At 37.1% G+C, this 26,189-nt stretch overlaps 2 protein-coding genes across 3 annotated transcripts; one reads left to right on the forward strand and one right to left on the reverse strand.

Annotated features, from left to right (window-relative positions):
- Positions 1 to 832: 832 nt before the first annotated feature.
- On the reverse strand, positions 833 to 9,795 carry LOC133720929 (DExH-box ATP-dependent RNA helicase DExH1). Its single transcript, XM_062147420.1, has 16 exons — positions 9,455 to 9,795; positions 9,224 to 9,369; positions 9,023 to 9,122; positions 8,701 to 8,940; positions 8,502 to 8,597; positions 7,477 to 7,752; positions 4,658 to 4,861; positions 4,418 to 4,573; positions 4,147 to 4,239; positions 3,698 to 3,912; positions 3,180 to 3,339; positions 2,648 to 2,921; positions 2,380 to 2,572; positions 2,106 to 2,292; positions 1,212 to 1,580; positions 833 to 1,085 (listed from the first exon to the last, which is right to left on the reverse strand). Exons 1-16 carry the CDS (start codon positions 9,764 to 9,766, stop codon positions 957 to 959), a joined length of 3,150 nt encoding a protein of 1,049 aa, XP_062003404.1. The 5' UTR covers positions 9,767 to 9,795; the 3' UTR covers positions 833 to 956.
- Positions 9,796 to 11,923: 2,128 nt separating this feature from the next.
- LOC133720670 (uncharacterized) lies at positions 11,924 to 25,895 on the forward strand. Of its 2 annotated transcripts, XM_062147089.1 has the most exons (28): positions 11,924 to 12,254; positions 12,362 to 12,456; positions 13,053 to 13,152; positions 13,445 to 13,549; positions 13,716 to 13,878; positions 16,051 to 16,168; positions 16,300 to 16,362; positions 16,486 to 16,566; positions 16,689 to 16,783; positions 16,870 to 17,020; positions 17,372 to 17,458; positions 18,131 to 18,250; positions 18,322 to 18,450; positions 18,540 to 18,637; positions 18,722 to 18,845; positions 19,355 to 19,462; positions 19,652 to 19,793; positions 20,091 to 20,201; positions 20,297 to 20,357; positions 20,980 to 21,052; positions 22,242 to 22,424; positions 22,526 to 22,636; positions 23,061 to 23,219; positions 23,319 to 23,477; positions 23,695 to 23,928; positions 24,342 to 24,515; positions 24,819 to 24,931; positions 25,086 to 25,895. In XM_062147089.1, the coding sequence occupies exons 1-28, from the start codon at positions 12,092 to 12,094 to the stop codon at positions 25,615 to 25,617; spliced, it is 3,852 nt and encodes a 1,283-aa protein (XP_062003073.1). In that variant the 5' UTR covers positions 11,924 to 12,091; the 3' UTR covers positions 25,618 to 25,895. The 2 variants fall into 2 exon arrangements, with proteins under 2 accessions (XP_062003073.1, XP_062003074.1); XM_062147090.1 differs by lacking the exons at positions 11,924 to 12,254; positions 12,362 to 12,456; positions 13,053 to 13,152 and having other exon boundaries at positions 13,446 to 13,554.
- Positions 25,896 to 26,189: the final 294 nt, after the last annotated feature.

The raw sequence follows: 26,189 nt of genomic DNA on the forward strand, positions 1-26,189 counted from the left end.
CTCATTTTCTTTTTAAATAATTTGTTTTCAACCTTTATTTCTTTCCAATGTTTGCTCTTGTACATCCATGGTCATCGCTTGTGACCAGATTAGAGATTTGATCTAGGCACAATTTTGCACATTTTCTTTTTAAATAATTTGTTTTCAACCTTTATTTCTTTCCAATGTTTGCTCTTGTACATCCATGGTCATCGCTTGTGACCAGATTAGAGATTTGATCTAGGCACAATGTTGCAGATCTTCCGACACCAAGGAAGTGTCGGAACAATGTTGCAATAGAGAGAGAAATGAAAAGCTAAAGAAAGATTAAAGCAAATTTTCATACATTGATTCTTCTACGACGCAAAATGTCTGTAAATACCAGACAACTAGTGGCTAGCTGTGCACTGGGCACGTATCACAAACCTAGAGGAGACTATTACATAAACTAGATAAACCTAATATTCCATTAACCATGCAGCAAAACGGTGCCTTTCAACACCCACAGTCGCACTCCTGATTAGACTAGGAATAATAACAAAACTGTTCACAGCATTCCATCCCCTTGCTGGTTTAACTACTCAGAAGATCCAACTCTGCATTTGCAATGTAGCGGGAACTTCAAGTTCTAAATGAAGATACGCTCATTCTCAATTTTTCAGATGCAAAAAGTATACATCAGACTCACTTAAATATAAAACTTATGTGTGGTTTTCCGGTTTGGATGAAACAAAACAAAGGCTTCCTTTGGCCATTGTGTCATAGGTTAAACACTGCATAGGCCTTTCACGGAGAAACACAGAGAGATTTTTTTTAACTCAAAGCCATTTGAGTAGTCCGGTAAGTTGGCATGTTAGTAATCAAAATTTTCTATTATTACATAATAAGAGACAAATTCTACCGCCGAACACTTCCTTTCCTATAGAAAAATGGTACGACTACAAAACCGTGCTGACAGCACACAAGGAACAAAGAATTTAGTGTACATTTGGGCTATGCAATAGCTCAACCACAGCAGATACTACTCCCTTTCCCTCACTAGAGACATCCAATGCTGGGTTGTCAATCTTCCTGTTTAAAAGCTTGTCAAGTTCACGGCGCAATTTCTGTGAGAACCAATAACCAAAAACAAAACTATTCAGGACATTTTTTTTTACCATGTAAAAAAATAGTGCATATGCAGCCACTGTACAGAAGTAATAAATTTAACATGAGATCCCAAGAGGCGTTACCCGAATCAACTCCAAAACACTCTTTGATGCAGAGAAATGAAGGTAACCTCCAAGCATCTCAATGCCCTCTCCAGTTTTGGTTGGAATGAGATTACCACCAAACAAAAGCAAAGAATAATCTGATATATTTGTAGAGTCTCTGATGTAAATGCTGGCTGTCTTCACTTTTTCACTATATACCATGTAAGGCAGAGGGAATAAGTGAACCCCAGCATTGACTGATCCAGGATGGATATCGACTTTACCAACTTCTTTGGTGTAGAATGCTGTTCGCTTTCCTCTTCTTTTACACTGCACAACATTTGGGTAAAGCCCAGCACAAAGAATTGCAGACACCATCTCCAAGTCATGGCTGTATTGGTTGTAAGCCTGCACAAACATACCATGGTCATCTTGCAAAATCCTCCTCTTTTTAGACAGACATAGGCCACTTGACCAAAATACTTGGAAGGAAAAACTGGGGAAAGAAAAAAGTTAAATTTGTGCAGAATCAACAAAATCAAGTAATGGGACCCTCTTTAATTGTCAAATGACAAAACATTAAAAGGACAATACCACTTGAACAAGAAAAACTGGGGGGTTCTGTTGGTATGAATTCTAAATTTTGTTTCTTGTCTTGCAAGTTGAAGAGAGTAGAAAGAAAGGAAAAAAAAAATCTGAGAAATAAAATTAGTGGGAAAGGGAAGAATAGAAAAACTGAGTTCGGAACTTAAACCTAAATAAACATTTGAAATTGTTTTCAGTTTTTATTTCACCCCCCTCAATAGATTTTTATTCCTCTTATCTCTAACTGTCTCTCTTATTTTCTCCTCTCCTTCCCCCTATCCCCCTATCTCTCAATAAACAAACAAACAAAAAGGATACCAAATTAGCCCTTAAGGTTTAGGAGCTTACGTTAGCACCCCTGGATTTGTCGACAAAGCCAATGTTCGATAATAGATCTACAAACTGCAACCTCATATCCTCCATCATCTGCAAAGTTACTGGTGATAAAAAGTTATCCCAACAGAATGATTTTCCTGATCCATTATGTTTTGCATCTTTCCATCCTTCAAAAGCTTTAACAACTGCTATGTGATCACTGCATAAACAACAAATGTCCAGATTAGCCAGAGAACCGAGGTCAAACTTCTCAAATTCAGCAATGGCGTTCAGCGAATGAGCTTACCTGAAAGAATCACCAGCAAAGGATCTTTTTGCAGCATCAGCTTCCTCTTTCCTATCTATTGGTAGGATAAATGGGTCTCGATGAGCTAGGGCAGCAGCAATTGTTAAGGCAGGATTGAGGCATTGAAAGATAGAACCCATTAAAAGCATCTTTCCAATGTTTGGATCCAATGGTAGTGTACAAAGATGGCGACCTGATAGGAGATATTTTTCAATCAACTATGGCAATGATATTCTGTAAAGACGTAATTGCATAAAATGATACATACCAAGCGGAGTAAGCTCCTCCCTATCATCTAAAGCTCCAATAGTTTTGAGAAGTTCGATGGCATTTTGAACTGCAAGAGAATCTGGTGGTTGAAGTGCCTTTGCCAAAAATGATCCAACAGCTCCAAGCTGCAAACTCTTTATATGGAGGCATAACTCTTGCAAAGGTGTCCGGAGAATTTCAGGTAACTGATATTGGAGCATTGCATCGTGAATCATTTTTGGATATAGTCTGTAACAAACTCCAGGTTGGACACGGCCAGCACGCCCTCGTCTCTGAAATCATCTCACCAAACAAATAATGTTTCAGTTAGCATAAAGGATCCAGCACATGTTTATAAAAAAATAATAATAATAATAAAATAAAAAAATGAAAAAAAAAATAATAATAATAAAATCCATGATGGTAATAATAATAATAATAATAATAATAAATAAATAAATAAAAAGGGCAAAAAAGATCCAGCTTGACAGGGTCTCAAGAAGTAAAATACAAATAAAGCAAATGAGTTGCTGCTACTGTTGGTATTATACCTGATGTGCTGAAGCCTTTGAAATCCATGATGGTAATAGACAAGCCAACTTGTTTAAAGCATCATAACTCGTTTCCTTTGCCTTTCCGCAGTCTATGACATACACGACATCATCTATGGTAATACTGCTCTCTGCAATGTTTGTTGCTAGCACAATTTTTCTACAAAAATAGATAAAGCAAATATAAAATTTGGAAATTTAGCTGAAACAAAGTAGGGGTAGGGATACTGCTAATGAACTATTACACCATGGATCATGCAGGATAGTTTAGTGATTCCACCGATGTTAGCACACACAAATACAATTGAACTGCAACATCTATTTTCAGTCAATCCAATGAATTGAAGCATACTCTCCACATACGATTTACAACTACTATACAAGAACCAACCAAAACACTGTATGGCCCAAGAATTAAACATCATGAGAAAATTGATCTATAGAAATTAGAAGGTAAGATCAAATGATGGTCCTCAATGCCTAAATTTAAATGAAATTTTCCAACACAATATGCTTGCCTTTTGTTAGTGGGAGGACGATCAAATATTTCTCGTTGATTGATAGTAGGCATTGACCCATGCAGGGGAAGAACCATGAACTTCTCAGGATCTCCAAGGAATCTATTTCCCTTAATTTTGTCAAGTAACTTTGATATATCATCCCAGCCCGTAAGGAAAACAAGAACTGCTCCATCTCTCTCATAGCGACATATATGTTCCACAGTTGCCTCCACCTACACATGATATGATGATTACAATGCATTAATAAAGGACATAAATTCATTTTGAACATAAAAGTAGTCTTCACTATCAAGACAAAGAATCTTCAGTAAGAAAGACATGCATATTGGACAGTCAGATGCGACAATGCACAAAATTCTTCAAAGTAATAAAACACCAGGATGGCCCTTCAAAAAAAATAAAAAAAAAAATAAAACACCAGGATGGTTGTAAAGCAAGTGGTTTACCAGACCCAAATCAAGCTGTGAACCAGACCAAGCTTCTAGAGACTTTCTTGTAGATGTGCTGTAACTTTTGTAGTGAAGATCAATATCAACATCCTGCAGAAATAATGTAGGAACTGCTGAAGCTATAAACCAGAAAACCTTAAGGATCTAAACAAGGTTATCAAGGATTTTTGTGCACCAAGAGTGGTACAATTTGTCAATACATAATTTTGTATACAAGTTTTAGAATTGATTTGGTAAGAAATTTAGAATGATAGGAAAGTAAGATTGCCTCAAATAGTTCAGTTAAGGGATCCTTCTTGGAGTCTTGCTGTCTCCTTCTCCTGGAATTCCCCCTCTCCATCTTGTCGGACTCTGACTTGACTATATAATGAGTTTTCTCCAAAACGTCTTCTAGAAATAACTCTGCCACAGGGAACGTTAATCCCTGCCATTTAGAAAGAATGCATAAGCTTAGAAAGAACATGTGTTGAAAAATCTCAAAGATAAAAGTCTTGTAAGAGGATTATACCGGTATATGTATTGTTGGGGCATTTCCAAAGTATTTGGAAAACAAGTCAGCATTGATGGTAGCACTCATTAGAATAAGTCGTAGATCTGGACGTCGAGGAAGAAGGTCTCGCAAAATTATTAGTAGAAAGTCCTCGTTCATGCCTCTTTCATGGATTTCATCAACCAACAAATGGCTCACGCCAGTTAACTGTGGGTCTTGAACCTGTGTATGTTCACATCAAACAAACAAACATTGTCAGGGATCATGTGTAAGTACAGGTATTGATAAGATTCCCAATATATCACTATTATAATGAAGTTTTTTGGTAAACTAGTACCAAAGACTTGGTGCCTTGGAGTACCAGAGTATTGATACTTGTTAAGACTGTACAAATATAGAAGTACCTTATACACAAATTTTTTTTCTATTATTAATTGTCCTGATGAGAAACAAACTTAATTAAAGAAAAAAGACAGAAATTACCAAAATATGGGGTTAAGGGGTCCACTTAAATCTCTAGCAAACCAAAAAACATCAAAGTGAAGCTGTGAAACAGTAAAACACAAAACTTTGTTCTTTGTTTTTCTTTTGTTTCTTGCTGCTGTGAACTTCTTGTCCACAGCTATTGTTTCTTGTTTCAGTTCCTCTCTCAACACAAATAAAAAATATAAGTAAACAGTGAAACAGGAAAAGAGGATTATAAGAGCTATCTCTGAATCTGGAAAAGACTAACCACAACAACACTCTCATTTAAAAAGAAAGCCTGAAAAGAGCTATTTAAAACTTTGAAGAAACTGATGCCCAAATGAAGCCTAGTATTGAACTTTTTCCCACCAGTGATCAACCTCCTCAACCCTAGCTTCCTCTGGAATGCCAAATCCCAAGCTAAATGATAGGAAGGATCTGCACATAATCTAACAATGGGACCACTGTGAAACCTGGATAATATGTAAGCGAGGAAAAAGGTTACAAAAGGTTGTTTCCTCCGCCCAATACCCTTCCCAGTACCTCACACTTCCCTCGTTTCCCACTCAAAAGACACAAAAAGAAGCCGAAACTGAAACCTTGAGAAATGTCTTTCCAAGGGCATCAACTTGAACCTCTAGTCACAATATTAGAATCCCATCCATTTTGATGTAGGTTGCACTAACTTTTGATGACAGCACACCAGAGGCAATGTCTCTCCTGTTAGAAACAGTGAAACACCACAGCCACTTCAATTAAACTTCTTCTTCTTAGAGTATACTATTTGTCCTTGGGCTGCCAAACCACTAAACAAAATGATCCTTTTCTCCTCCAACACTCCTTCCCACAAAAATTTTCTCATTAGATTTTCTGTCCTTTTAGCCACAAAACAAGGAATCCAAAAATGAGACTGGCAAGCTGCTTAAGTCAGTTATGTTATCTAATCCCATCTTGTCAACTAGTAATGTCAATATAAACTCAAATGAATTAGTGTTGGCCTCCCCTCTAGACAGAAAAGCTTCAATCTATCCTTCTAATCTCTTCCCCCTTTCCACCACTGGATCCCAAACACTTATAGCACTGGATTACTCACAAGAGGCAACCGTAGATACCTCAAAGGGCAGTTTCCCACCTCACACCTCTAAACCTCCTTTTAACTCCTCAACCTTTTTCACTAGCATTTATCCTCACAACTTAACATTTGCCTCTATCTATCTTCAGTTCCAAAATGAAACTACCAACTTGAAAGCATCAAAAAACTTCTCAGGTTTTGATCCTCCCCAAAAATGGTAAATAAATATTGTGTCGTCCTCAAAATGTAAGTGTGTAATCTACACTTCTTGCACTTTTCACCAAATTAGTCAAGCTATCCACCACAGAAGTAAATCGAAAGCAACAATTGGATCTCTGTGCCTTAATCCTCTTGTAGATCTAAATTACCCTTTGGCTTCCCATTATTAAAATAGGTAAGTCGACTGTTCTAAAACACCCTCTAACTGACTTCCTCAAAACAGACCCAAAACATTTTTTCTCCAAATAAAGTCCAACAAATCCCAAACAACATGATCATTAGATTTCTCAATTTCAAAAACCACATTTTGTAGTCTATTTCTTCACTTCATCCATCACCTTTTTTGCTATTTAAACTGCATCAAAAATCTGCCTCCTTTTGACAAACGCCCCTCAAGCTTAGGGAGTATCTCCTAATACCTTCTCAACTGTTGGGACAATGCCTTGGCAATGATTTGGTATGTATGCGAAACCAAACTAATTGACCTAAAATCCCCGACCCTTACAAGTATAAGAAATGGGAAAATGGGGCAGTTTAGCAATCAAGGTAGCACTCTTAACTAGAATAAGCTGATACAAAACCAAAAAAAAAAACAAATTGAATAAAAAAGAGGTTATGTATGTCTTTTCCAAATGAAATTAGTTTGCGTCTTGAAAAAGTATATTCACAAAAAAGGCATAGGTTTACTAGAAAATAGGAGGGCAGAGAGAGAGAGAGAGAGAGAGAGAGAGAGAGAGAGCTTAATTTCTAAAAAGAAAAAAAAATTGTGAGTTATTTCACTAACAAATGTAATATAACATTAAATAGATGTATATGCAGAATAGTTCACAAACTAACATTTCTTTTGGGTACCACATGACACATTATGATCTCCTAAAGTACGACAAACTCTGTGTATACCGATGGAGATTCAAACAATTATCTTAAGGACTTGGAACCAAGATAAAGTCCAAGGATTGAATCAAGCTACACATCAAGTGCATGTCCAGTAATTCAAAAACAACATATTGATGTGTGTCAGGCATCTGGGTGGAAAATAAATATACTAGGTACTATAAACATAATGGAAAAATAATATTACCAACTGACGAAGTAATACTCCAGTTGTGCAAAATAGCAATCTTGTTTGAGCAGAGCGCTTTGATTCCAGTCGAATCTGATAACCAACAGTTTCACCAAGATTCTCTCCCCTTTCAGAGGATATACGAGCAGCAACAGACACGGCAGATATACGGCGAGGCTGAGTGCATATTATGTTGCACTCAGCACCATGCAGACGTGAAATCTCATCTTCTAGAATAAACTGAGGAAGTTGTGTTGTTTTGCCACAACCTGTCTCACCCGAGACTACCAACACCTATTGTATACAAGACAAAGATAAATCATTTAGTTCAGCATTTAAGAGAATGTTTGATTTACTAAAGAATTTAAGGGTATCTCTCATTTTGAGATATTACAGAATTACCTAGTAGTCGAGTACTCAAATAGCAAAAGTATCACAAGCCTCTCAAGATGCTAGACCAAATTACTGCACCCCTACTATTCTACAACTAAAATACATGAACCTCTAGTCTGATGTTGAACTATCCAATCACAAATTTATCATCACTTTCATTTCCACCTTCATCCTTTATCCTTCCCTTAGAAACGCCTAAAACGTGTTTAAAATTTATAAATATATACATGCATATGTGTACATATGCGTAGATAACTAGATGTCATATTCTTCATTATCATAAAAATTAACAGTTAAACTACATTCATTTGTAAAACTGAAAACACAATGGGTGATTCATGCACATTGGCAATATGACTCGTTAGTCGTTATCATGCTATCTCAAGATTGCATCATTTATTATGTATGTATCAGTTGAACCATGAAATACAGTGAATGATCAATCACATCTACAGAAACTTGTAAAATGTCCCCATTAGATTAATTCATTATGAATATAACATCTGTGTGCATAAATACAGATAATGCGCAAAGTTCTTGAATTGGAGTAAAAACTAAATTTATCAATTCCTAAACTAGTTCAATTTGCATAGGTTCCTGATTAAAGACAGAGAATCTAAATTTGCATTAAACCATCTCACGGTTCTCACCTGATTTTCAGAAACAGCTCTCAGGAACTCAGACTTCACATTGAATGCAGGAAGCTTTTCTCGGAATGTCAGCATTGCTTTCAGACTATTACTTACCTGCATATAAGTAACCGGAAAAAAAAAAAAAAAAAAAAAAAATCAATTTCACCACATCAAAACAGCAACATATAGAGTCAAACTTCAGATTTCATATATGTACCTTCATTTTTTCCTGTGACTCCTTAAGTTGAAGGCTGAGTTTCTCTTTCTCCTTAACAGTATCAGGCTCCAAGCTGGAGCTGGTTTTGGTTGCATGTTCACTAACAGTTGTTTCTTTGTTTCCCTGGCCAGACCCAGACGCCACTGAAGCGACATTACCAGAAGCTTGCTTGCTTCCCTGCCCCTGCGAGCTCTGCAAAAGACTCCCGACTCTCTCTGCAGTCTCTGTAGACATTCGAATCTGCAAAAACCAGAAATCTTCAATACTCGGGTACAAATTTAAAGTAACGCTGTCAGCGAAAAAATAAATAAAAAAATCATACCTCTTTTTGTGTGGAACCATGAACATCATCAAGGTCTGCCCGATAATCTGGCAGAGGAACCTTGCTGACCACAAGAGCCTTCCCCTTATTATATGCATGGCTTCCTTTGCACAAGCACAGATAAAACACAAGACATGAAGAAAAAAAAATGGCAAAACCACAAATACACACATTGTTTAAGTTCTTCGTTGAGATGCTTACAAGTGAAGCCCTAGTTCATAGGCCATTTCATATAGGGTTTGCTGATCATGCCGACTAAAATTACGTCTTATTATCATCTCCTGCTCCGCTCCGCTTCTGAACTGCTCCATCTTCCCCCAATACTCACTCGCATCAAGAACTTCCATCTGTTTCATACCATCAGATATCAAATTCAAAACGCTCTCGAGCTTCTATTAACCAAATCAAGAGATAGTATTTGATCAAATTTACCTCGGCGGCTTGTTGCCTCAGTCGCTCCGCTCGCCACACGGGGTCCCACCAGCGCTGTTCGCCGCCTCGGCCGCCGCCGCCGCCGCCGCGTCCTCCTCCTCGGCCTCCACCGCCGCGACCACCGCCTCCACGGCGAGCGCCGCCGCGGGAGTTAGGGCCGCCTCTGCTGCGGCCACCCTGGAAGTTGGGGCGGCTGGACATGGCGAGAGTTGAGATGGCAGAGCGAAAAGTGAGGAGTCGTGGAGCGGCGAAGAAGTGAGTGGGAAGAAAGTGGTTGGTGGTTGCGCGCAAAGTTAAGAGCAAACAACACATTAGTATTGAACGGGGCTCGCGGGAGTAACCGTTAGTTTGTGTAATGGCACGCGTCCGAACTGATATCACTTTTCCTTTTTCTTTCTTTTATGAAAAGTAATAGAGCCCTTCCTTCCAACGATGACCACTAAAATGAGGATTAATTGAAGAATTTTTTTGTAAGACTCACTTTCTGATCACATTTCCACAAATCAACCGTTAGATGTGTAGATATTTATGTGTAGATCATTTATATAACTTTTCAACCATATTAAAAATCGTTATCAGTTATGAACATAAACTGTTCATGTTTGACAGATTTAGTTCGTCAATTGATTTAATCTGGTTAAGTACCTTAACGATTAGTAATTTGGAAGAAAATTTTTAGAAGTGATCTACTCATGCATACATAAACATCTAACAGATGATTTGCCATAATGTAATAAAAAAGTGGGTCTCTCAAACCGTTGATTAGAAAGTCATCAACTAGTCCTCATTTTAGTGGTCCTCATTAAAATGGCTCCCTATGAAGTAATTTCACGTATTTTTCAGCTAGTTCAAACGGTAAGGGAAGATGGGAATTGAGTTGAGAATAATACGTGTTAGTTTTCTTAGAAATTTCATGAGATGAGTTTTTTTATTTTTGGCAAATACTCATGAGATGTGTTTGATTGTTTTCCTTTGGTCAAGAGACAAGTTTGATTTTACTATAGCTTAAAGATAATGGAAGGAAATGAGTTGGGATGTGATTGAGTTTGGCGATTGAGAGATCGATTATTGATATATATCGGTCCATACTAAGGGGCATTTTCTGCTCTAATTTAAGGAGGGGTAGAAGGTAATCGGATCCTTCACGCCTGCCCATGACATTGTAATAGAAGAATGTTGTTGCTAGGGGACTATGACGGTCTAGTCATTTAAGTGAGGTTGAGGATGTCCCACTTCATTTGTTGGAAACATGGGTAACTGTCCATCCGCTACTCTTACAGATAAAGAAATCCTTGATTCTGATCGAAGCTTTCATTGGTAGGTTCCTTCGGTCCAATCCTTACACTTTGCAGCGGAGGGACAATGTGAAAAAATAACGAGCCACACATCGTCAAATTGAATCTAGCCCTAATCCTCCACTAGCAGAGGGGAGATTGATGAAACAATGCTTGATCTTTCTAGTCTAGAACGGCAAAAGCCTGTCGTCTAATAGAGGGGCATGAACTCCGTACCGTTAGGGTTAAGACATTTAAATTTCTAAGTGTCTTTTCATTCTCCACTAATAGATTTAAATCCAACAGCAGATGAGCACGACTGAATAAATAGAGACGAATAAATAATTAATTAAGTAGGTAAACATGACTGTGACTATATTGAGCAACATGTTTCAACTCTTGTGTCCGAGCTTTTAGCCATCAAAATTGGTCTAAAGATGGTGTGGGAGAGGAGACTGGTAGGGGTTGTGGTTGAAACATATTGTCTAAGGGTAGTTTAGATGATCAATGTGCAAGAAGAATGTATTATTGCGGCAGAGGGTGTTATTGTGTATGAAATTATGAGGTTGTTGGGAAGCCTCAACATCTCGATTATTTACCATACATCAAGGGATTGTAATCAAGTTGCCATGCAGTTGCTCACCCTGTAGCCCGAGAATGTGGGCAAGTTCTATGATTAGAGGATGTATCTTGGCTCATGTCCATCATCAGTAGTTAAAGCCTATAACTGATGTTAGTGAAAGAGACATGAGTAGTTCATGCATTCCATGTTTTCACTACGCATCGGGAACGACTCCGATTATATTCATATCTTTATAAAATAAAAGTTCTTTAGTATTTCTGAAAAATACGCATCGGAACGACTCTGATTGTATGCATATCTTTATAAAATAAAAGTTTTTTAGTATTCTGAAAAAAAAAAAAATTGTGTATAAACAGTAAGATTCTAAAATGTTTGGAAATTATAGGAAGTCCAAATAAGTACTTGGGAGATTTGAATCGAAATTGGCAGTGTGTCTAATAGCTAGCCCCGTCCTTTTTTTTTTTTTTTTTCCGGTTATAAATAATGAAAACGTTAAAAAAAAAATCAAACAATGGGCTTTCACCGATAAACACAAACCCAATAAGCCCAAGAGTACCGACCCAAAACAGGCAGGTCATTGACAACAGTCCATACAACAAAACGAAGTCGTACCTTGTTTTCAGAATCCCTTTCCTTCTGGCTCTCATTTCCATTGACGCCTGGGATCTAAGAGACCCAAACCCCGAGTCACTGAGTGGCATTGAGCCCGAGTCTGAGAGGGCCGTCGTCGCCGTCGCCGTCGCCGCCACTTAGGGCATTATTCAAACGAGGAAGACGACCATGGTGGATCCGGCGAATACGCCACTTGGCAAAATGCTATTGGAGGAGATCACTCCGGTCGTCATGGTGCTCCGCACGCCTCTCGTCGAAGAAGCTTGCCAGAAGAACGGCCTCACCTTCGTCCAAATGCTCAGGCCCTTCTGCGTCTTCAACAACTTCGACGGTGAGCAAAAAGCCCTTCACTCTTTCTCTCACTGATTCTTGTAATTCAATTGTATGTTAGGGTTTCTGAGGGTGAATCAGAGTGAATTTTGAGTCGTTTTGGCGCAGTGCCTGTGCGGACGGCGAGTGATCAACCTTACAGGCTTCAGAAGTTCAGATTACGCTTGTTTTATGACTCTGACGTCCGGCAACCGAATTTGGAGGTAGATTTTTGATTGTGTTTTATGATTGATGCGAAAGAAATCGGATCCTTGGAGTTTAGAATTTTCATTGAAACCTTCACTTCAGTTAGGACTATAGGCTTATAGCTGTGTGGCTTAGTTAAGAATCCTAGAGCATGTGCAGTAGCATCAAAATATTAGTAACTTCACTGAAGTCTTTCAGGTTGCTAATTTACTAGCGGATAATTAGTCAATTAGTAGGTTGCTCTTGTTAACATTTTTAATTTGAAAGAACAAAGAATTATAAACGATATTAAAAGGGAAAAACAATCAAAGACGTCATAGTTGTTAGATATTTGGTGCAGAGAGCTCGAGTGGTTAGAGATTTAAGCTCTCCTCGAAACCATCACAAATTCAACTTGTAAGATGTTATATGTCCCTCGGTGGTTGGTTTAATCTATCAGTGCACCGTGTTGCTGTGAAACAAATGGGAAGGAAGTATCTTGTTTAGGTTTAGGAGGGTTTCGGTATTTGAACATAAGCTGCATTGTGTATATGTTGTTTTATGGCTCAGATTAATTCAGTCTGCATTGTGCATATGTTGGAGCATGAGATATATTGTTTTAAACTTAAAATAGGTATCAAAAGAACGGCTGAAACAAGTCATAACCCAGGCTGGGGAGAAAGATCTTTCGGAGTTGTGCTCGGAACTGCCTCAAATTAATAATGCACTGTCCAGTAAGTACATTCCTCATGTTGATTCATGCAAACAGTTTCTGACTTGAAATTTTGTATGAATGAAGATATCAATTTTGAGATTCTCTATGTCAGTCCAGATAGTATTGACATTCTGCTCTCAAGGGAGTCATATTGCACCTAATGTATTATTCTTGTTTTTAGAAATGTACTGCATGATTTTATATTTATAACTATCCTTTCCATCTGTAATTTATTGTATACTTGGAATTGCGATATTTCTTGCATTTTGTCAGATAGGCAGTTTTAAGAGTGCTACATGGTTTCTTTGCAGGACCAGAATCTGAAGCTCTACCATCATGGTTTCAGTTTTTCAACAAAGAGCTTGTACATACAGTCTCTTTTTCTGACCATGAAGCTTTTGATCATCCTTTGGCATGTAAGGTGTTGAAACTTGTGAAGTACCGATTCTTTTGCGATTAATTACAACATGCTCTCAAGGCTTATCAACTCTGGTCCATGCTATTAGTCATGGTTCATAAAATGATTTTATTTGATTTATTGATTGGATTCTGTTGTGAGTTTGTTTCTTTTTTGCTTGTTAGGTCTTATTGTGGTTTCTTCAAAAGATGATCAGCCCATCAACAGATTTCTCAACCTCTTTAACTCGAACAAGTTGCCGTCCCTGCTTAACAGTGGGGCAATGGACCCAAATATTTTGAAGCATTATTTACTGGTGCATGATAATCAAGATGGTTCTTCAGAGAAGTATATAACTTTCCTTGGTTTCTTAATCATATTAGAATTACTAAATAAGCTGCATGGTTTTAAAATGCTATATTTGCTGGTCAGAACCTAGCATGCATTAGCTGTTGTCTACATATTATAAAGAAATGTAGTAAATACATGGAGGAGGCAAGAAACTAGGCATATGTTTGGATCACTGAGGTACCTGTTGTTGAGACGAAATAAACTTGATAATCTAGATAACCATTTTTAATACTTGGAAAATTAGTTACAACAATAGGGTTGTTGAAGATCTCAGAACAAACATGTTCAGTGTTATGGTCAGTATCAGTTTTGTCTTGAAGTACCTGTCTTGGAGTTAGTTCCATAGTCAACGAATAGCCTCTGACTTATTGTCCTTTGAGGGGAAATTTGCACTGTCTGGGTCCCTAAAAGTCATCAAGCATTTGAATGGGTAGTGGAGAGAGAACTTGTGACCATTTGGATTCACTATTATTGCTGATGTATTGACGGTGGAGAGAGCAAAGAGGTGCAGGCTGCTTGAAGCGCCAGGAAGGGAAGGAGTAGAAATGTTATAATTACAATTTGCGGGGTGATAAATCGTTCTTTTGAGGGCTGGTCAGACTTTGGATAACTAGTAGCAGGATAAAGCGTTCAATTGCTGGGATTCATACCCAAGAAAGAAGTTTGGAGGAGTTGGCACCTGTTTTGGGATGGAGAGGGGAGGTGGCCATTAAGTATTTTAGGTTTGCCACTTGGTGGTAATGGTAGCCCAAGGCCGTTAAGTTTTTTTGGGATCCAGTGGTGGAGAAGGTGGAGAGGACTAGAAGGTTGGAACAAACCTTTCTTATAGCATGGAGGCAGAGTAACTTTACATATTTCGGTATGAGTAATCTGCCAATCTGTTAGTCTCTTTGTTTCAAATGGTCTTCCGTCTGGCTGAAGGATTGAGAAGCTGATTAGAGAGTCTCTTTGGGAAGGGGTATGAGGAGGAAAGAAGGCTCACTTATTCAACTGGGAAATACAATTGAAAGAAAGAGGAAGTTTGCGCGCATTACTTTGGAAGGGGATGTGGATGTCCAGAAAAGGATGCTGTAAACAAGTTCTGTATGATATGTTGTCATTAGATATAAACAGGGGTTGCAAATAAACTGCTGGGATTCCAATATTGTGATCTGAGGCTCGAGTTGAAGCCCATGAAAATCGAAAGATCTAAGTGGCAATGCATCATCTCATTTTTTGCTTGATGCAAATTGATAGTGGGTAATGGGGAAAGGGTGAGGTTTTGAGAAGAGAGATGGGTTGGGGAAATATATAAGTATTAGCTAGGGTGTGCACTAATTCCTCTATTCTTCATGTGAGTTTCTCACATGATTCGGAAGTAGGGGCGTTTCATCTAGAACAGACAAAAGAAAGTGGATGCTGGAGTCATCACGCGCATTCTCTTGTAAATTATTCTCATGGCATTTAATGGTCAATCCCTCCTTTTTTCAATTCATTCGTACTTCTGTAATATGGAAAGGGTGTTAGTTTGGAGTCCATGGGAAAGGTAAATGCATTTGCCATGGTTTATTTTTCATGGTTCAGAGGAGAAGACATGATGTTTCTTTTTCCCCTAATTGGTTGCAATATGTTAAGCTGATTCTGAATATGTGAGCCATTAGATTTTACAATGTCCAGTTACTTTAATTCATGAAAAAGGGTATTTTACAGAGTCTAGTTTGAGTTGGGACAATCTGGTAGACTTTGTGGCCTTATTGAGTGAAAATTACAAGTTCTTTTATCGGAGGAAAAAAAGGGATCGGTGCTGGTCTGATGTGGTGTAATGGCTGTATTTTGGGTCATTTGGATAGTTGGAAATAAAGAGTATTTTTGAGAATTTAGAAGTGGGAGAAGCTGGAGTTTTTGTGGGAAACGGTTTGCTTATGGGCATCTGTATGGGCATTGGTTTCCTCAGAATTCAGACATAGTTCATAACATGCTGTTCTTCATTATTGCAATGCTGCCATGGTCTAGTTATGTTGCTTTTTGCTGTAGGTTTGCATGATGCTATCTTGAGTAGTAGTCTAGATCTTTTATTCTTCGTTTTTTTTTTTTGGTACACATGTTTTCTATATACATATAAGGGAATAGGAGTTCTAGAAAAACAGACATCATGGAAAATTGAGTGTTTTTTCTTATTTACTTTTGCAGGGCAACTAAACTATTAACTGAAATGAGGAGCACCTTTGGCTCTGATTGTCAATTACTATGCATCAATTCTTCTCAAGATGGTGCAGTTGAACATCAAGATAATCCTTGGGTGCTTTATGTAAGTTAGTCTTTAGGACTCATGTTGTTACTTCTACTGGTTTTCAGATCAATATCATTTGGCAGCAATGCTATCTGAAATTATTAGATAAAGTTACACTAAGGTTGTATCCTTGTGTGTTTAAATGACAGAGTTCTGAAGACTTACCTAGTCAACCTCTTCGTTGCTTCCTTAACGTTGATGATTTTAATGAGGTAAACTGCTTTTCTCAGTCATTAGCTACTGTTCTTATAATCCTATGTAGGGTTGATGATTCAAATTTTTTGCTTACGTCAGAATTTTGACCATGATCTCCAATTTGTACAAACTGGGAACAGATAAAAGATCTCATGCAAGATTTTTCATCTAAGCACATCATCCCTTACATGGAGCAAAAAATACGTGTGCTGAATCAGCAGGTATTCATCTCCATATTGTATTATATAGTTAGGGAACCTTTTTACTTCTCAGTCTGCAATTGGTTTCAACCTTTCTTGTACAGATATATTTGATTCTAATGTCATATTCTTTCCTTCTGCAGGTGTCTGCAACAAGAAAGGGTTTCCGGAACCAAATAAAAAATTTGTGGTGGAGAAAAGGGAAAGACGAGGTGGTGGATTCACCCAGTGGCCCTACGTATGTTATACAAAAGATTTTATTTCATTGTTACTGTGTGTTCCTTATCTGTTCTTCTAATATGGCTTTTTAATTCCCTATTCAAGGTATACCTTTAGCTCCATTGAATCTCAGATTAGAGTTCTGGGTGATTACGCCTTCATGCTACGTGATTATGAACTTGCATTATCGAACTATCGCCTAATATCAACAGATTATAAGCTTGATAAAGCCTGGAAACGCTTTGCTGGTGCACAGGTGGGTTTAATGTCTTCCGGATTGTTTCCAATATATAATACAAAATGCTAAACAGATCATGTACATATTTAAGTGACATGATGGGGGAAGTTTCATGTGGCATCCAAACTTTGTCTAATATTCTGTGGGACCATTTGCTTATCGATTTCAAATTTTATTTGGTCTCTAGCGTTAAAATGTCACATTTACTGCTCATCGCATGGTTTAAATAATGTAGAAAACAATGTGGCCTCTTTTAGATTATCCTTTCCAAATTTTATATTGTCTTTTTGAAGTTTGTTTTTATAGATCTGCTTTTAATTCCTGTTTTGATCTCTGTAGCCGAGCTAACTTTTGTATTTGCCCTTGCAGGAAATGATGGGGCTTGCATATTTCATGTTGGACCACTCAAGAAAGGAGGCAGAGAGTTGCATGGATACTGCATTTACTTACTATCTAGTACGTATTATATATTCATTTTCCATGTTTTTTATTTTTTATTTTTTATTCTTTTTCAAAAGAAGTAATAATTTTGCGAAGAAAAACATCTATTGCACAATTACGTCTACTCTTAATTTACACAATACATTTGTCTTTTAACTCCTTGCTATTGTTGGTAGAAAAAAAAAAAAAACAGTCTTCAGAAACTATAATAATTTGCAGAACTACATGTCATCCAAATATCTATTTAATAAATTGTCTTGAGAATGAAACATTTGAAGTGGCATTAAATAAATTGGCATTCAAATTGGAAAGGTTGGATCATCTTACCTGTAACAACCCAAGAACCTTGGGAAACTGTTGTAGATAACCAACCAACCCAAGGGGCTTGTCCCGTCCATAGTGAAGTAGTGCCTTCATAAATTGGACACCAATGAACCCATCTACCTAAAGTTCATCTCTCTAATATGTAGTATATAACCTATTTAAAACAGCTGCATACCTTGTTATCAATTCCATCTTTGCTGTCAACAAGTTTCCTAGTTATGATACTATATTCTTAGAATTGAGCGGCTTTAGTTGGGAAGTTTTGAAGTACAATTAAATCTTAAAGTAATTTCATACTTGCAGCTTCTTCCCCAATCTCTATGTTGCTTTATATATGTTTAAAACATGTTTGTATTCTTGCAGAAATATGCATTATCTAGTCAGCAGAATGCAACACGATGTGGTCTTTGGTGGGTAGAGATGTTGAAGGCAAGATATCAGTATAGAGAGGCTGCAACTGTTTACTTTCGTGTTGGTGCTGAGGTAATGGCCATTCTTTCAATATAATACATAATGAAAATTCTCTTTCTTGCTCCTGACTAATTCTTTCTCAGGAGCCTCTACATTCTGCTGTAATGCTTGAGCAAGCATCCTATTGCTACTTATTGTCCAAACCACCTATGTTACACAAATATGGGTTTCATCTTGTTCTTTCTGGTGATCGTTACAAAAAATGTGATCAGGTAGCTATATCTCAGAGTAATTAAAAAGTTAGCTCGTTAATTGCTGCATCTTATGATTTTTTTTTCCTGTACTGCCCTATACTCTCCAGATCAAACATGCAATTCGCACATATAGAAGTGCCATGTCTGTATATAAAGGAACTACATGGAGCCATATAACAGACCATATCCATTTCCATCTTGGACAGTAAGTTAACTCGAGTTAGGTCTAGCTTGTATGACTTGTTGGATAAATTGTACAGGGTTTCTTAATACAATTTCTGTGATTCAGGTGGTATGCTCTTCTGGGGTTATATGATTTGGCTGTCTCACATATGTTGGAGGTTCTGGCGTGTAGGCATCAGTCCAAGACAATGCAGGAGTTATTCCTGAAGGACTTCCTTGAAATTGTTCAGGTTAGCACTATTCTCATTCTGTGCTTGAGAGGAGGGCAAATTGCATGCTTTTGTTATTTATTTATATTTTTTTGGTATAAAAAGTGGGCTTGTATTTTCTACCTTTCCAGAATTTGTCTGGTTTGGCATGAGATTTTAGACCCGTTTTGCACTCATAATGAGTTTGATGTCCTGTATCTTTTAGTATATATAATTTTTTAATACACACACACATAGATATATGGCGTCCTTTGTTATCCCAACCCGGTGTCCTTTTGAAGGCTCAAAACAACCCAAGAGTCTGAAAAGTTAAATATGATCTTGCTAGAAACAAACAAAAAAAACTCTGGGCTAGACATAACTGGTGGATAATTTCTTTAACTAATACTGTCAAAACTAATTATCACTCTTATAGGTTGTCACTTTCTACTTTCATTCTTTCTAATTCAAGCAATGTAACTGATAACAAAAGTGTATCCCCAGTCTAGCTGTTACTGGAACTTAACTGAGCTCTCTCTTGGATCCCACAGAAAACAGGAAAAACATTTGAGGTTTCAAGGCTTCAGTTGCCTGAGATCAATATTCCATCTCTTCGGGTCTTCTTTGAAGATCATCGAACCTATGCATCATCTGCAGCTGTAAGTTGTATTACTTTTTCTAGAAATGTTTTATTTAATGCTCTCTCTCTCTCTCTCCACCTTTCCTTTTTTTTTTTTTTTTGGTTTCTTTCTTGTCAGTTTTATTACTCTCAGTTGATGGTCCTGCTTAGTAGATACTTTTCATGGGGTCCTTGTAGTTGATGTTATCTTTTATTTAAAACATTCCAGGCTTCTGTTAAAGAAAGATTATGGCGTTCTTTAGAGGAGGAAATGGTTCCATCTACGTCAACTGGCAGAACTAATTGGCTGGAGTTACAATCAAAGCTTATCCCAAAGAAGTTTAAAGAATCAAATGTCTGTGTTGCAGGAGGTATGAAGATGTTTGAGTATTACATTAAGTTGCGTCGTCGACATATATATCAAAATTTCCATGACAAACCTTCTAGGATTGTATATCAAAAGAGCATGAGATTTTTCTCAGGATATCTTTTGCTAGTCCGAAATTCCAAAACAGAAGTAGGGCAGTAATAGATACTGCAACCTGTACTTGTTATATGCTTGTCTACTATGGAAGAAGATATAGTTGGGCTTTATTTCGACCAAAAAAAAATAAAAAAAGAAGTAAAGATGTAGTTGGCTTAATATCTGGTTCATCACCCAATTGCAGAAGCAGTCAAGATTGATATTGAGTTTAAGAACCCTCTGCAAATTCCTCTCCTCCTATCCAGTGTTTTCTTAATATGTGAGCTTTTTGCCAACTCTGATGAAATGAAATCTGGTAATTACTCACCTTGCTTCTCTTTTCAATTAATTATCTGTAAGTAACATAAGTATTGCATTTACAATATGGCTAATCATTCTGTGATGATGCAGATGAAAATAATTCATTGGTGGGGGTCCAAAATAATGATGAATCTACCAAATTAAACCACAGGTGTGTACATTATTTTAAGCAATTGATTTCTTTTTTGAAGGCATTAGTGAGGTATCTGTCAGGCAATTTAATAAACCGTAGGCATTCCTTGAGCCTTTCTGCTAGGGCATATCCCAAATGATAATTTTGGTATGGATTTGTTTATTTTTAAGAAAAAAAAAAATAATCAAAATGAAAGGAATACCTCCACTTATTTATTATTCAAGCCATAGACTAAAGGCACAAAACCAAATGGCTCCTTCTGAAGCATAATTTCATTGATTTTGGCCTCCACCACATCTAAAGTTGTGGCATGAAGTTGTTGCATTTTTGATTGAGCCATAGACAATTACATATGATTTTAGTGTAAAAAGTTTTAGTGTCAATGGCTTATAGAGTTATATGCCTCGAATTTTGCTTCCTAACGAATTTTGTTTTCTATTGATGGTTATGCTTTGCCTTGTGGGTAAGAAAACGTCTCATGTCACACTTTTGTCTTTGGAAACAGTGATCATGACTATGTTGTCTGTTTGCTGTAAAACATGATAGCATTCTTGCAGTAAATTCAGTTTCTTTCTCCAATAAGAAAATATGTGGCCATGTTTGCAGTAGCTAAAGTTAATATTTACTTTGAGTTTTGCAGGGATGTGGACTCTGAGACATTGTTTTCTTTGTCTGATGTGGACGTTTCAATGGGAGGAGGTGAAACAACTCTGGTGAGCATTTCGTTTGATTTGTGGAAGTAAATGCAAAATGAAGTAATCGAAACAGACTACTTTGTTTTTCTATTTTAAGACATAATAGACTTCTTGTCTATAATGTGTACATATTTTCCTTATCGAGACTATCGTCAATTCTAAAAGATATAGAACCTAGGATTGACATGCCTTTTCCTTCTGCAGCTAGGATGTTTTCTGCTGATTATAACCCTAACTCCGTCCTTGCCATCTATATCTTTCTGAATAGATCTCTTTCGTCTATATCAAAAAGATGTCACTACTGCTGATGCCTGATGGTAACTGCAATTGAAATATATATGAAGATACCCTTAGTTATCCGGTTAACAAAATTGACAAAATTTATATCTGGACTTTACGCAACATCTCTATCAAAAGATATTTGAACTTGGAAACCCTAAATGACATGAAAGATAGTGAACAAATTATGATAACAGCTACTTCAGGGGTCAACCAGAGATTATAATGACTTATTAGAAAAGAGGTGTCTATTAGAAATTTCCTTTGGGGGTAAATATTGAATAATTTAAAGGAATTTGTTGCAAAATTTAAAGGGGAGTGAAATTCACACTCCCTATATTACAATCCACACTCCATGTTTCCTTTTTTAGTATCTTAAATTTTATCTTTTTGTAAAGAAAAAAATGTGTGAATTTCATTCTAAAAGAGGAAAGGAATGTGAATTGCAAAATTAGGAGTGTGAATTTCATTCTCCAATTTAAAATAAGTTGTTGGTATATCTCTTTTCGTTAAGGCAGTGTGATTCAAAATAGTGGCTTCTGTAAACCTAATGGCAATCATTGGTTAGGTTGGTACTGGAATTTAATACATGCTTCGCCTCGTATATCTCTTAACCAGATAGAGACTGCAGGTTAGAGTAATTAGCTAATCGTATGCATGACTTATATAATGATATTTCTTTCCTTTTCGGGTATTAAGAAATTTTGCAGTGTTAATTCTATGTATATTTCCTGTGTGTATGGGTTTCCACTCTGTTTTACATATGGAAAGAACTACCCATCTCTTAAAAAGTTACATTTTTATGTCTATACCCTAGCAGCTTCAAAGACAGTTCAACTTAGTTTTCAGATTCTCATAATTTTTTAATACATAATGCTCACACCTTATAGCTTCTGGATTTCTCATTGTCAATTTTTGCTACTGCCAGGTGCAACTAACAGTTACTCCCAGAGTAGAAGGTGTTTTACAAATTGTTGGCGTAAAGTGGAAATTATCAGGTTTTGTTGTTGGTTTCCATAACTTTGACACTAGTCCTGTGAAGATAATCGGAAAGCGGAGACAGAAGGCCAATCATCCTCAAATTATTAATTTAAAGTTTGCAGTGGTTAAGGTGACTGCCCCCCCTCTCTCTCTTTCCACCTTCAGATTTTACCGCGTAGACCGAGTTGGGCATTTTCTTTTTTCTTTTAACTGTGTTCTCTCCAATGTCAGAGTGTACCCAAGCTTGAAGGTGTCATTCATTCACTACCTGAAAGGGCGTATGCAGGGGATGTACGGCACCTTGTGTTGGAGTTGAAGAACCAATCCGAATTTGCTGTTAAGGTATGAACTTTTGTATTCAATCATCTTATGGTAGTTTTGTCAATGAAGAGGATGTTGCCATTGTGGGGACTTCTATGGATTTGTTAGTTTACTTCTTGAATTTTGGAGGTTGAGTCAGCTTGAACTCTTTCTGATCTGGGATTCTCAATGTCATTATTGGTGTAGTGATGTCATTGCATGAGCTAATGATGTAAACATTATTCTATCCATGCTCTTGGGCAGCAGATATAGCCAAGCTTGCCTATATGTCAGGGGCTGTGTCTGGATGCATCTCTGTGTATTAGTGTTAATATATGAACTGATGCAGTTTATAGCCAAGCTTGGCTATATGTCATGTCAGGGGCTAGCTTTGTGTCTGGATGCATCTCTGTGTATTAGTGTGATTATATAACGTTATGAACTGATGAAGTTTATTTTCTTACAGAATCTGAAAATGAAGATTAGTCATCCTAGATTCCTAAATGTTGGGCAACGAGAAAGTTTGAACTCAGAGTTTCCTGCTTGCTTAGAAAAGAAAACATCTCAGCATTCTGATATACGTTCCGACTCTGACGCGTCTCATTCTGTGTTTCTATTTCCAGAGGTCAGTATCCAATTTCTCCCCTGGTGTTTTGAGGTATTATTTTGAAAATTGTAACTGGTGTTTTTCTGACGTTTTATTTTATCCGTCTCTTTCCTTCAGGATACTACAATTCAAGGGGAAAAACCATTGCTGTGGCCTCTTTGGTTTCGGGCAGCACTACCTGGGAACATCTCGTTGGACATATCTATATATTATGAGATGGGAGATGTGTCAAGTGGAATTAAATATCGCACTTTACGCATGCATTACAATCTACAGGTGTGCACATGATATCAGCAATGAAAATTTCTTGACTTGATTGACTTTTGAAGAAACAAATTGATAGTTTTTTTTTATTAATGTTGATGTCTGAGTTTATATGGTAGTACTTGTGCCCTTTCTAGATTAATTTCATCTTTTCGAATGACTGCCAATCTTCAACTATGCATATAATTAAAACCTGATCAGTGAGCACTACTAAAATTCATTGACATAGGTATTGCCATCGTTGGATGTGTCATTCCAAATCAGTCCTTGTCCATCAAGATTGCGTGAGTTCCTTGTGCGCATGGATGTTGTCAACAAGACCAGCTCAGAGAGTTTCCAAGTTCATCAGTTATCATCTGTTGGTCAGAAATGGGAGGTCTCATTACTTCAACCTGTCGATGCCATCTTTCCTTCACAATCTTTAATGGCTCATCAAGCATTATCATGCTTCTTCATGCTTAAGGTTGGTACAGCAGCTCAAACTGAGAGTCCATGTTGATATATAGAATTTCTTTCTATATAACCTTCATTTGTTGTTTTAAGGTTTTTCGTAACTACCTCAGTATTGCAATTTTGGTTAAGGTCTGAAGGTCTTTTTCTGATATTCTTTATGTATTATATTGTGGAAGCTGCTCTACAATAATATAAGATTAGGGCTTTAAGTTTTGTTGTTGTTGTTGTTGTTGTATTGTTTAAAATCTCTCTGTTAAGTGTTTAAGCCTTAGAATCTCTTTGGTTGCTTGACATTTTGCATCATTGTCCGCCGGGCTGTGATAAAAGGATTGCTGGTGTATATTACTATCTTGTCATCTTGTTTGACTTGGTTTGTCTTCACCCTTTTTTTTTGGTTGTAAAGTGTTACATTTTTGTATTCAGAGTCGTAGCAAGCCATCAACTTCTGAAGATGAGACATCCTCTTGTTCCCCGCTTCTGGGAAGTGATGTGACATTGGGTACTGAGGGCAGCTGTGGACCACTCTTCGATATAGCTAGCTCGCCACTGGCGGATTTCCACCATTGTGAAAGACTGCAGCAGGAAATTTCACATAAGGTTGGTTCTTTTCTTGCTACATTGTTTCTGTTATTTGTTTTGTTCATTATTCCTCATTGTATTTGGTTGTTGACTTCTGAATCTCCATGTCTTGAATGGTAGTCGGGTTTGATTATTTATGTTAATGTATGGACCCAATATTCTATGTGCATTATTTTGTATTTGTTAGAAGGTTGTAAAAAAGGCAATTAAGGGGCCAGATAATAATTGGTCTTCTCAATCATTGATAAAGAACTTCTTTGATGAATCAGCTAGTGTTGTTGTTTCTCAGCATTTAATGATATTGAGAATTCTATTTGTCAGGGAGACGTGAATACAGTTGACTTCATATTGATCTCTCGGCCTCTGAAGAATGATACTCACCCTGTGGTTTCTGATCCACCACATCTTTTTTCTCATCATGCATGTCACTGCAGGCAAGACTTGCTTCAATAGCAACAGTTTGATTAAGAATCTGAAATTTATCTTGTTTGTTTTCTCTTGTCTTTTCCTGTTTTTATTTCCCAATTTTCTGATTTTGCTTTAATGTGTTTGGTTACACTAACATCTTCATGGTGGTTAAATTTACAGTATCGAGAGCAGAAGTCCCATATCTTGGCTGGTGGATGGACCTCGAACCTTGTATCATAACTTCTCAGCTTCTTTTTGTGAAATAAATTTTCACATGACTATATACAACTCATCAGATGTCATTGCATCTGTATGCATTAAAACCTACGACTCCAACAGTGATAATTTGAGTGATGCAATTCCAGTTCAACCTGCCACGTCTTCTAGCAACCAAGATGGATGGCATGATCTCCCACTAGTTAATGAAATTAGAGTGACTTCTGATGTCGTTGGAGCTCGGACTGGGAAGTCATTGTCAGTGGAAAGTGTTACCCCATTTATTTGGTCTGGGTCAAGCTCTACTAAAGTCGAACTGGAGCCTAAGTCAAGAACTGAGATTCCCCTTCAAGTTTGTGTATTCTCTCCCGGTACATTTGATTTGTCAAATTATGTTTTGCATTGGAAACTTTTGCTTTCTAATGGTGATGGTCTACAGTCTTCTGGGGCATGCCAGGGATATCCCTATTATCTTACCGTGCTCCAGTCTGCCTAGAGTTTTCTTTCATTTGCTCTTCATTCTCCCCTCTCAAATTAAAGGTACTGTTGATGTATCACGGCTTTGTATTTTTGGCCTGTAAATCATTATATTTGCAATGTAAGGCTTAGTGTAGTTAGAGTAGTGGTTAGAATAGTAAATGATATTGTTTTTGTTCATTATAATAATAGAAATGAATGCTAATCGTTCTCCGCCAATTGGATACACGAATGTTACATTTTGAATAGATATACATACTTTGGCGTAAATATACATCGATGTTTTCAGTTATGCAATTTGCTTTTGTTACAGTTTACGATTACAGTATTACTAGAGGGATTGCCACCAATAATATATTCTTTTCTTTTTTGATTTTATTTTTGTTTGGAACGGTATTAAACTATGTTTAGGAATTGAGATTGCTTTTAAGAGACCCAGAGGCGCGATAATGCTCGGGTGAGTTTGAAAAGCACTGGTCTAAGTGAATTTTCATCTAAAAGTGTTTTTACTAAATTTGAGAAACACTTTTTAAACGCAATCCGAACAGGCCCCAAGTTTATTAGAGTTATCGGAATTAACCTAAATAAAAG

Source organism: Rosa rugosa, chromosome 7 (assembly GCF_958449725.1).
Source record: "Rosa rugosa chromosome 7, drRosRugo1.1, whole genome shotgun sequence".
In the NCBI taxonomy this organism is placed as follows: domain Eukaryota; kingdom Viridiplantae; phylum Streptophyta; class Magnoliopsida; order Rosales; family Rosaceae; genus Rosa; species Rosa rugosa.

Excerpts from the sequence above, each read along its gene's own strand:
- LOC133720929 (XM_062147420.1), bottom strand. The coding sequence starts at position 9,766 with ATGTGTTGTTTGCTCTTAACTTTGCGCGCAACCACCAACCACTTTCTT. Across the intron at positions 4,240-4,417 it reads CCTTAACTGAACTATTTGAG|GATGTTGATATTGATCTTCA; the intron begins GCAATCTTACTT and ends TTATTTCTGCAG. Across the intron at positions 1,086-1,211 it reads GTGTTTTGGAGTTGATTCGG|AAATTGCGCCGTGAACTTGA; the intron begins GTAACGCCTCTT and ends TGGTTCTCACAG.
- LOC133720670 (XM_062147089.1), top strand. The coding sequence starts at position 12,092 with ATGGTGGATCCGGCGAATACGCCACTTGGCAAAATGCTATTGGAGGAG. Across the intron at positions 13,153-13,444 it reads AATTAATAATGCACTGTCCA|GACCAGAATCTGAAGCTCTA; the intron begins GTAAGTACATTC and ends GTTTCTTTGCAG. Across the intron at positions 16,567-16,688 it reads TACGTGTGCTGAATCAGCAG|GTGTCTGCAACAAGAAAGGG; the intron begins GTATTCATCTCC and ends TTCCTTCTGCAG.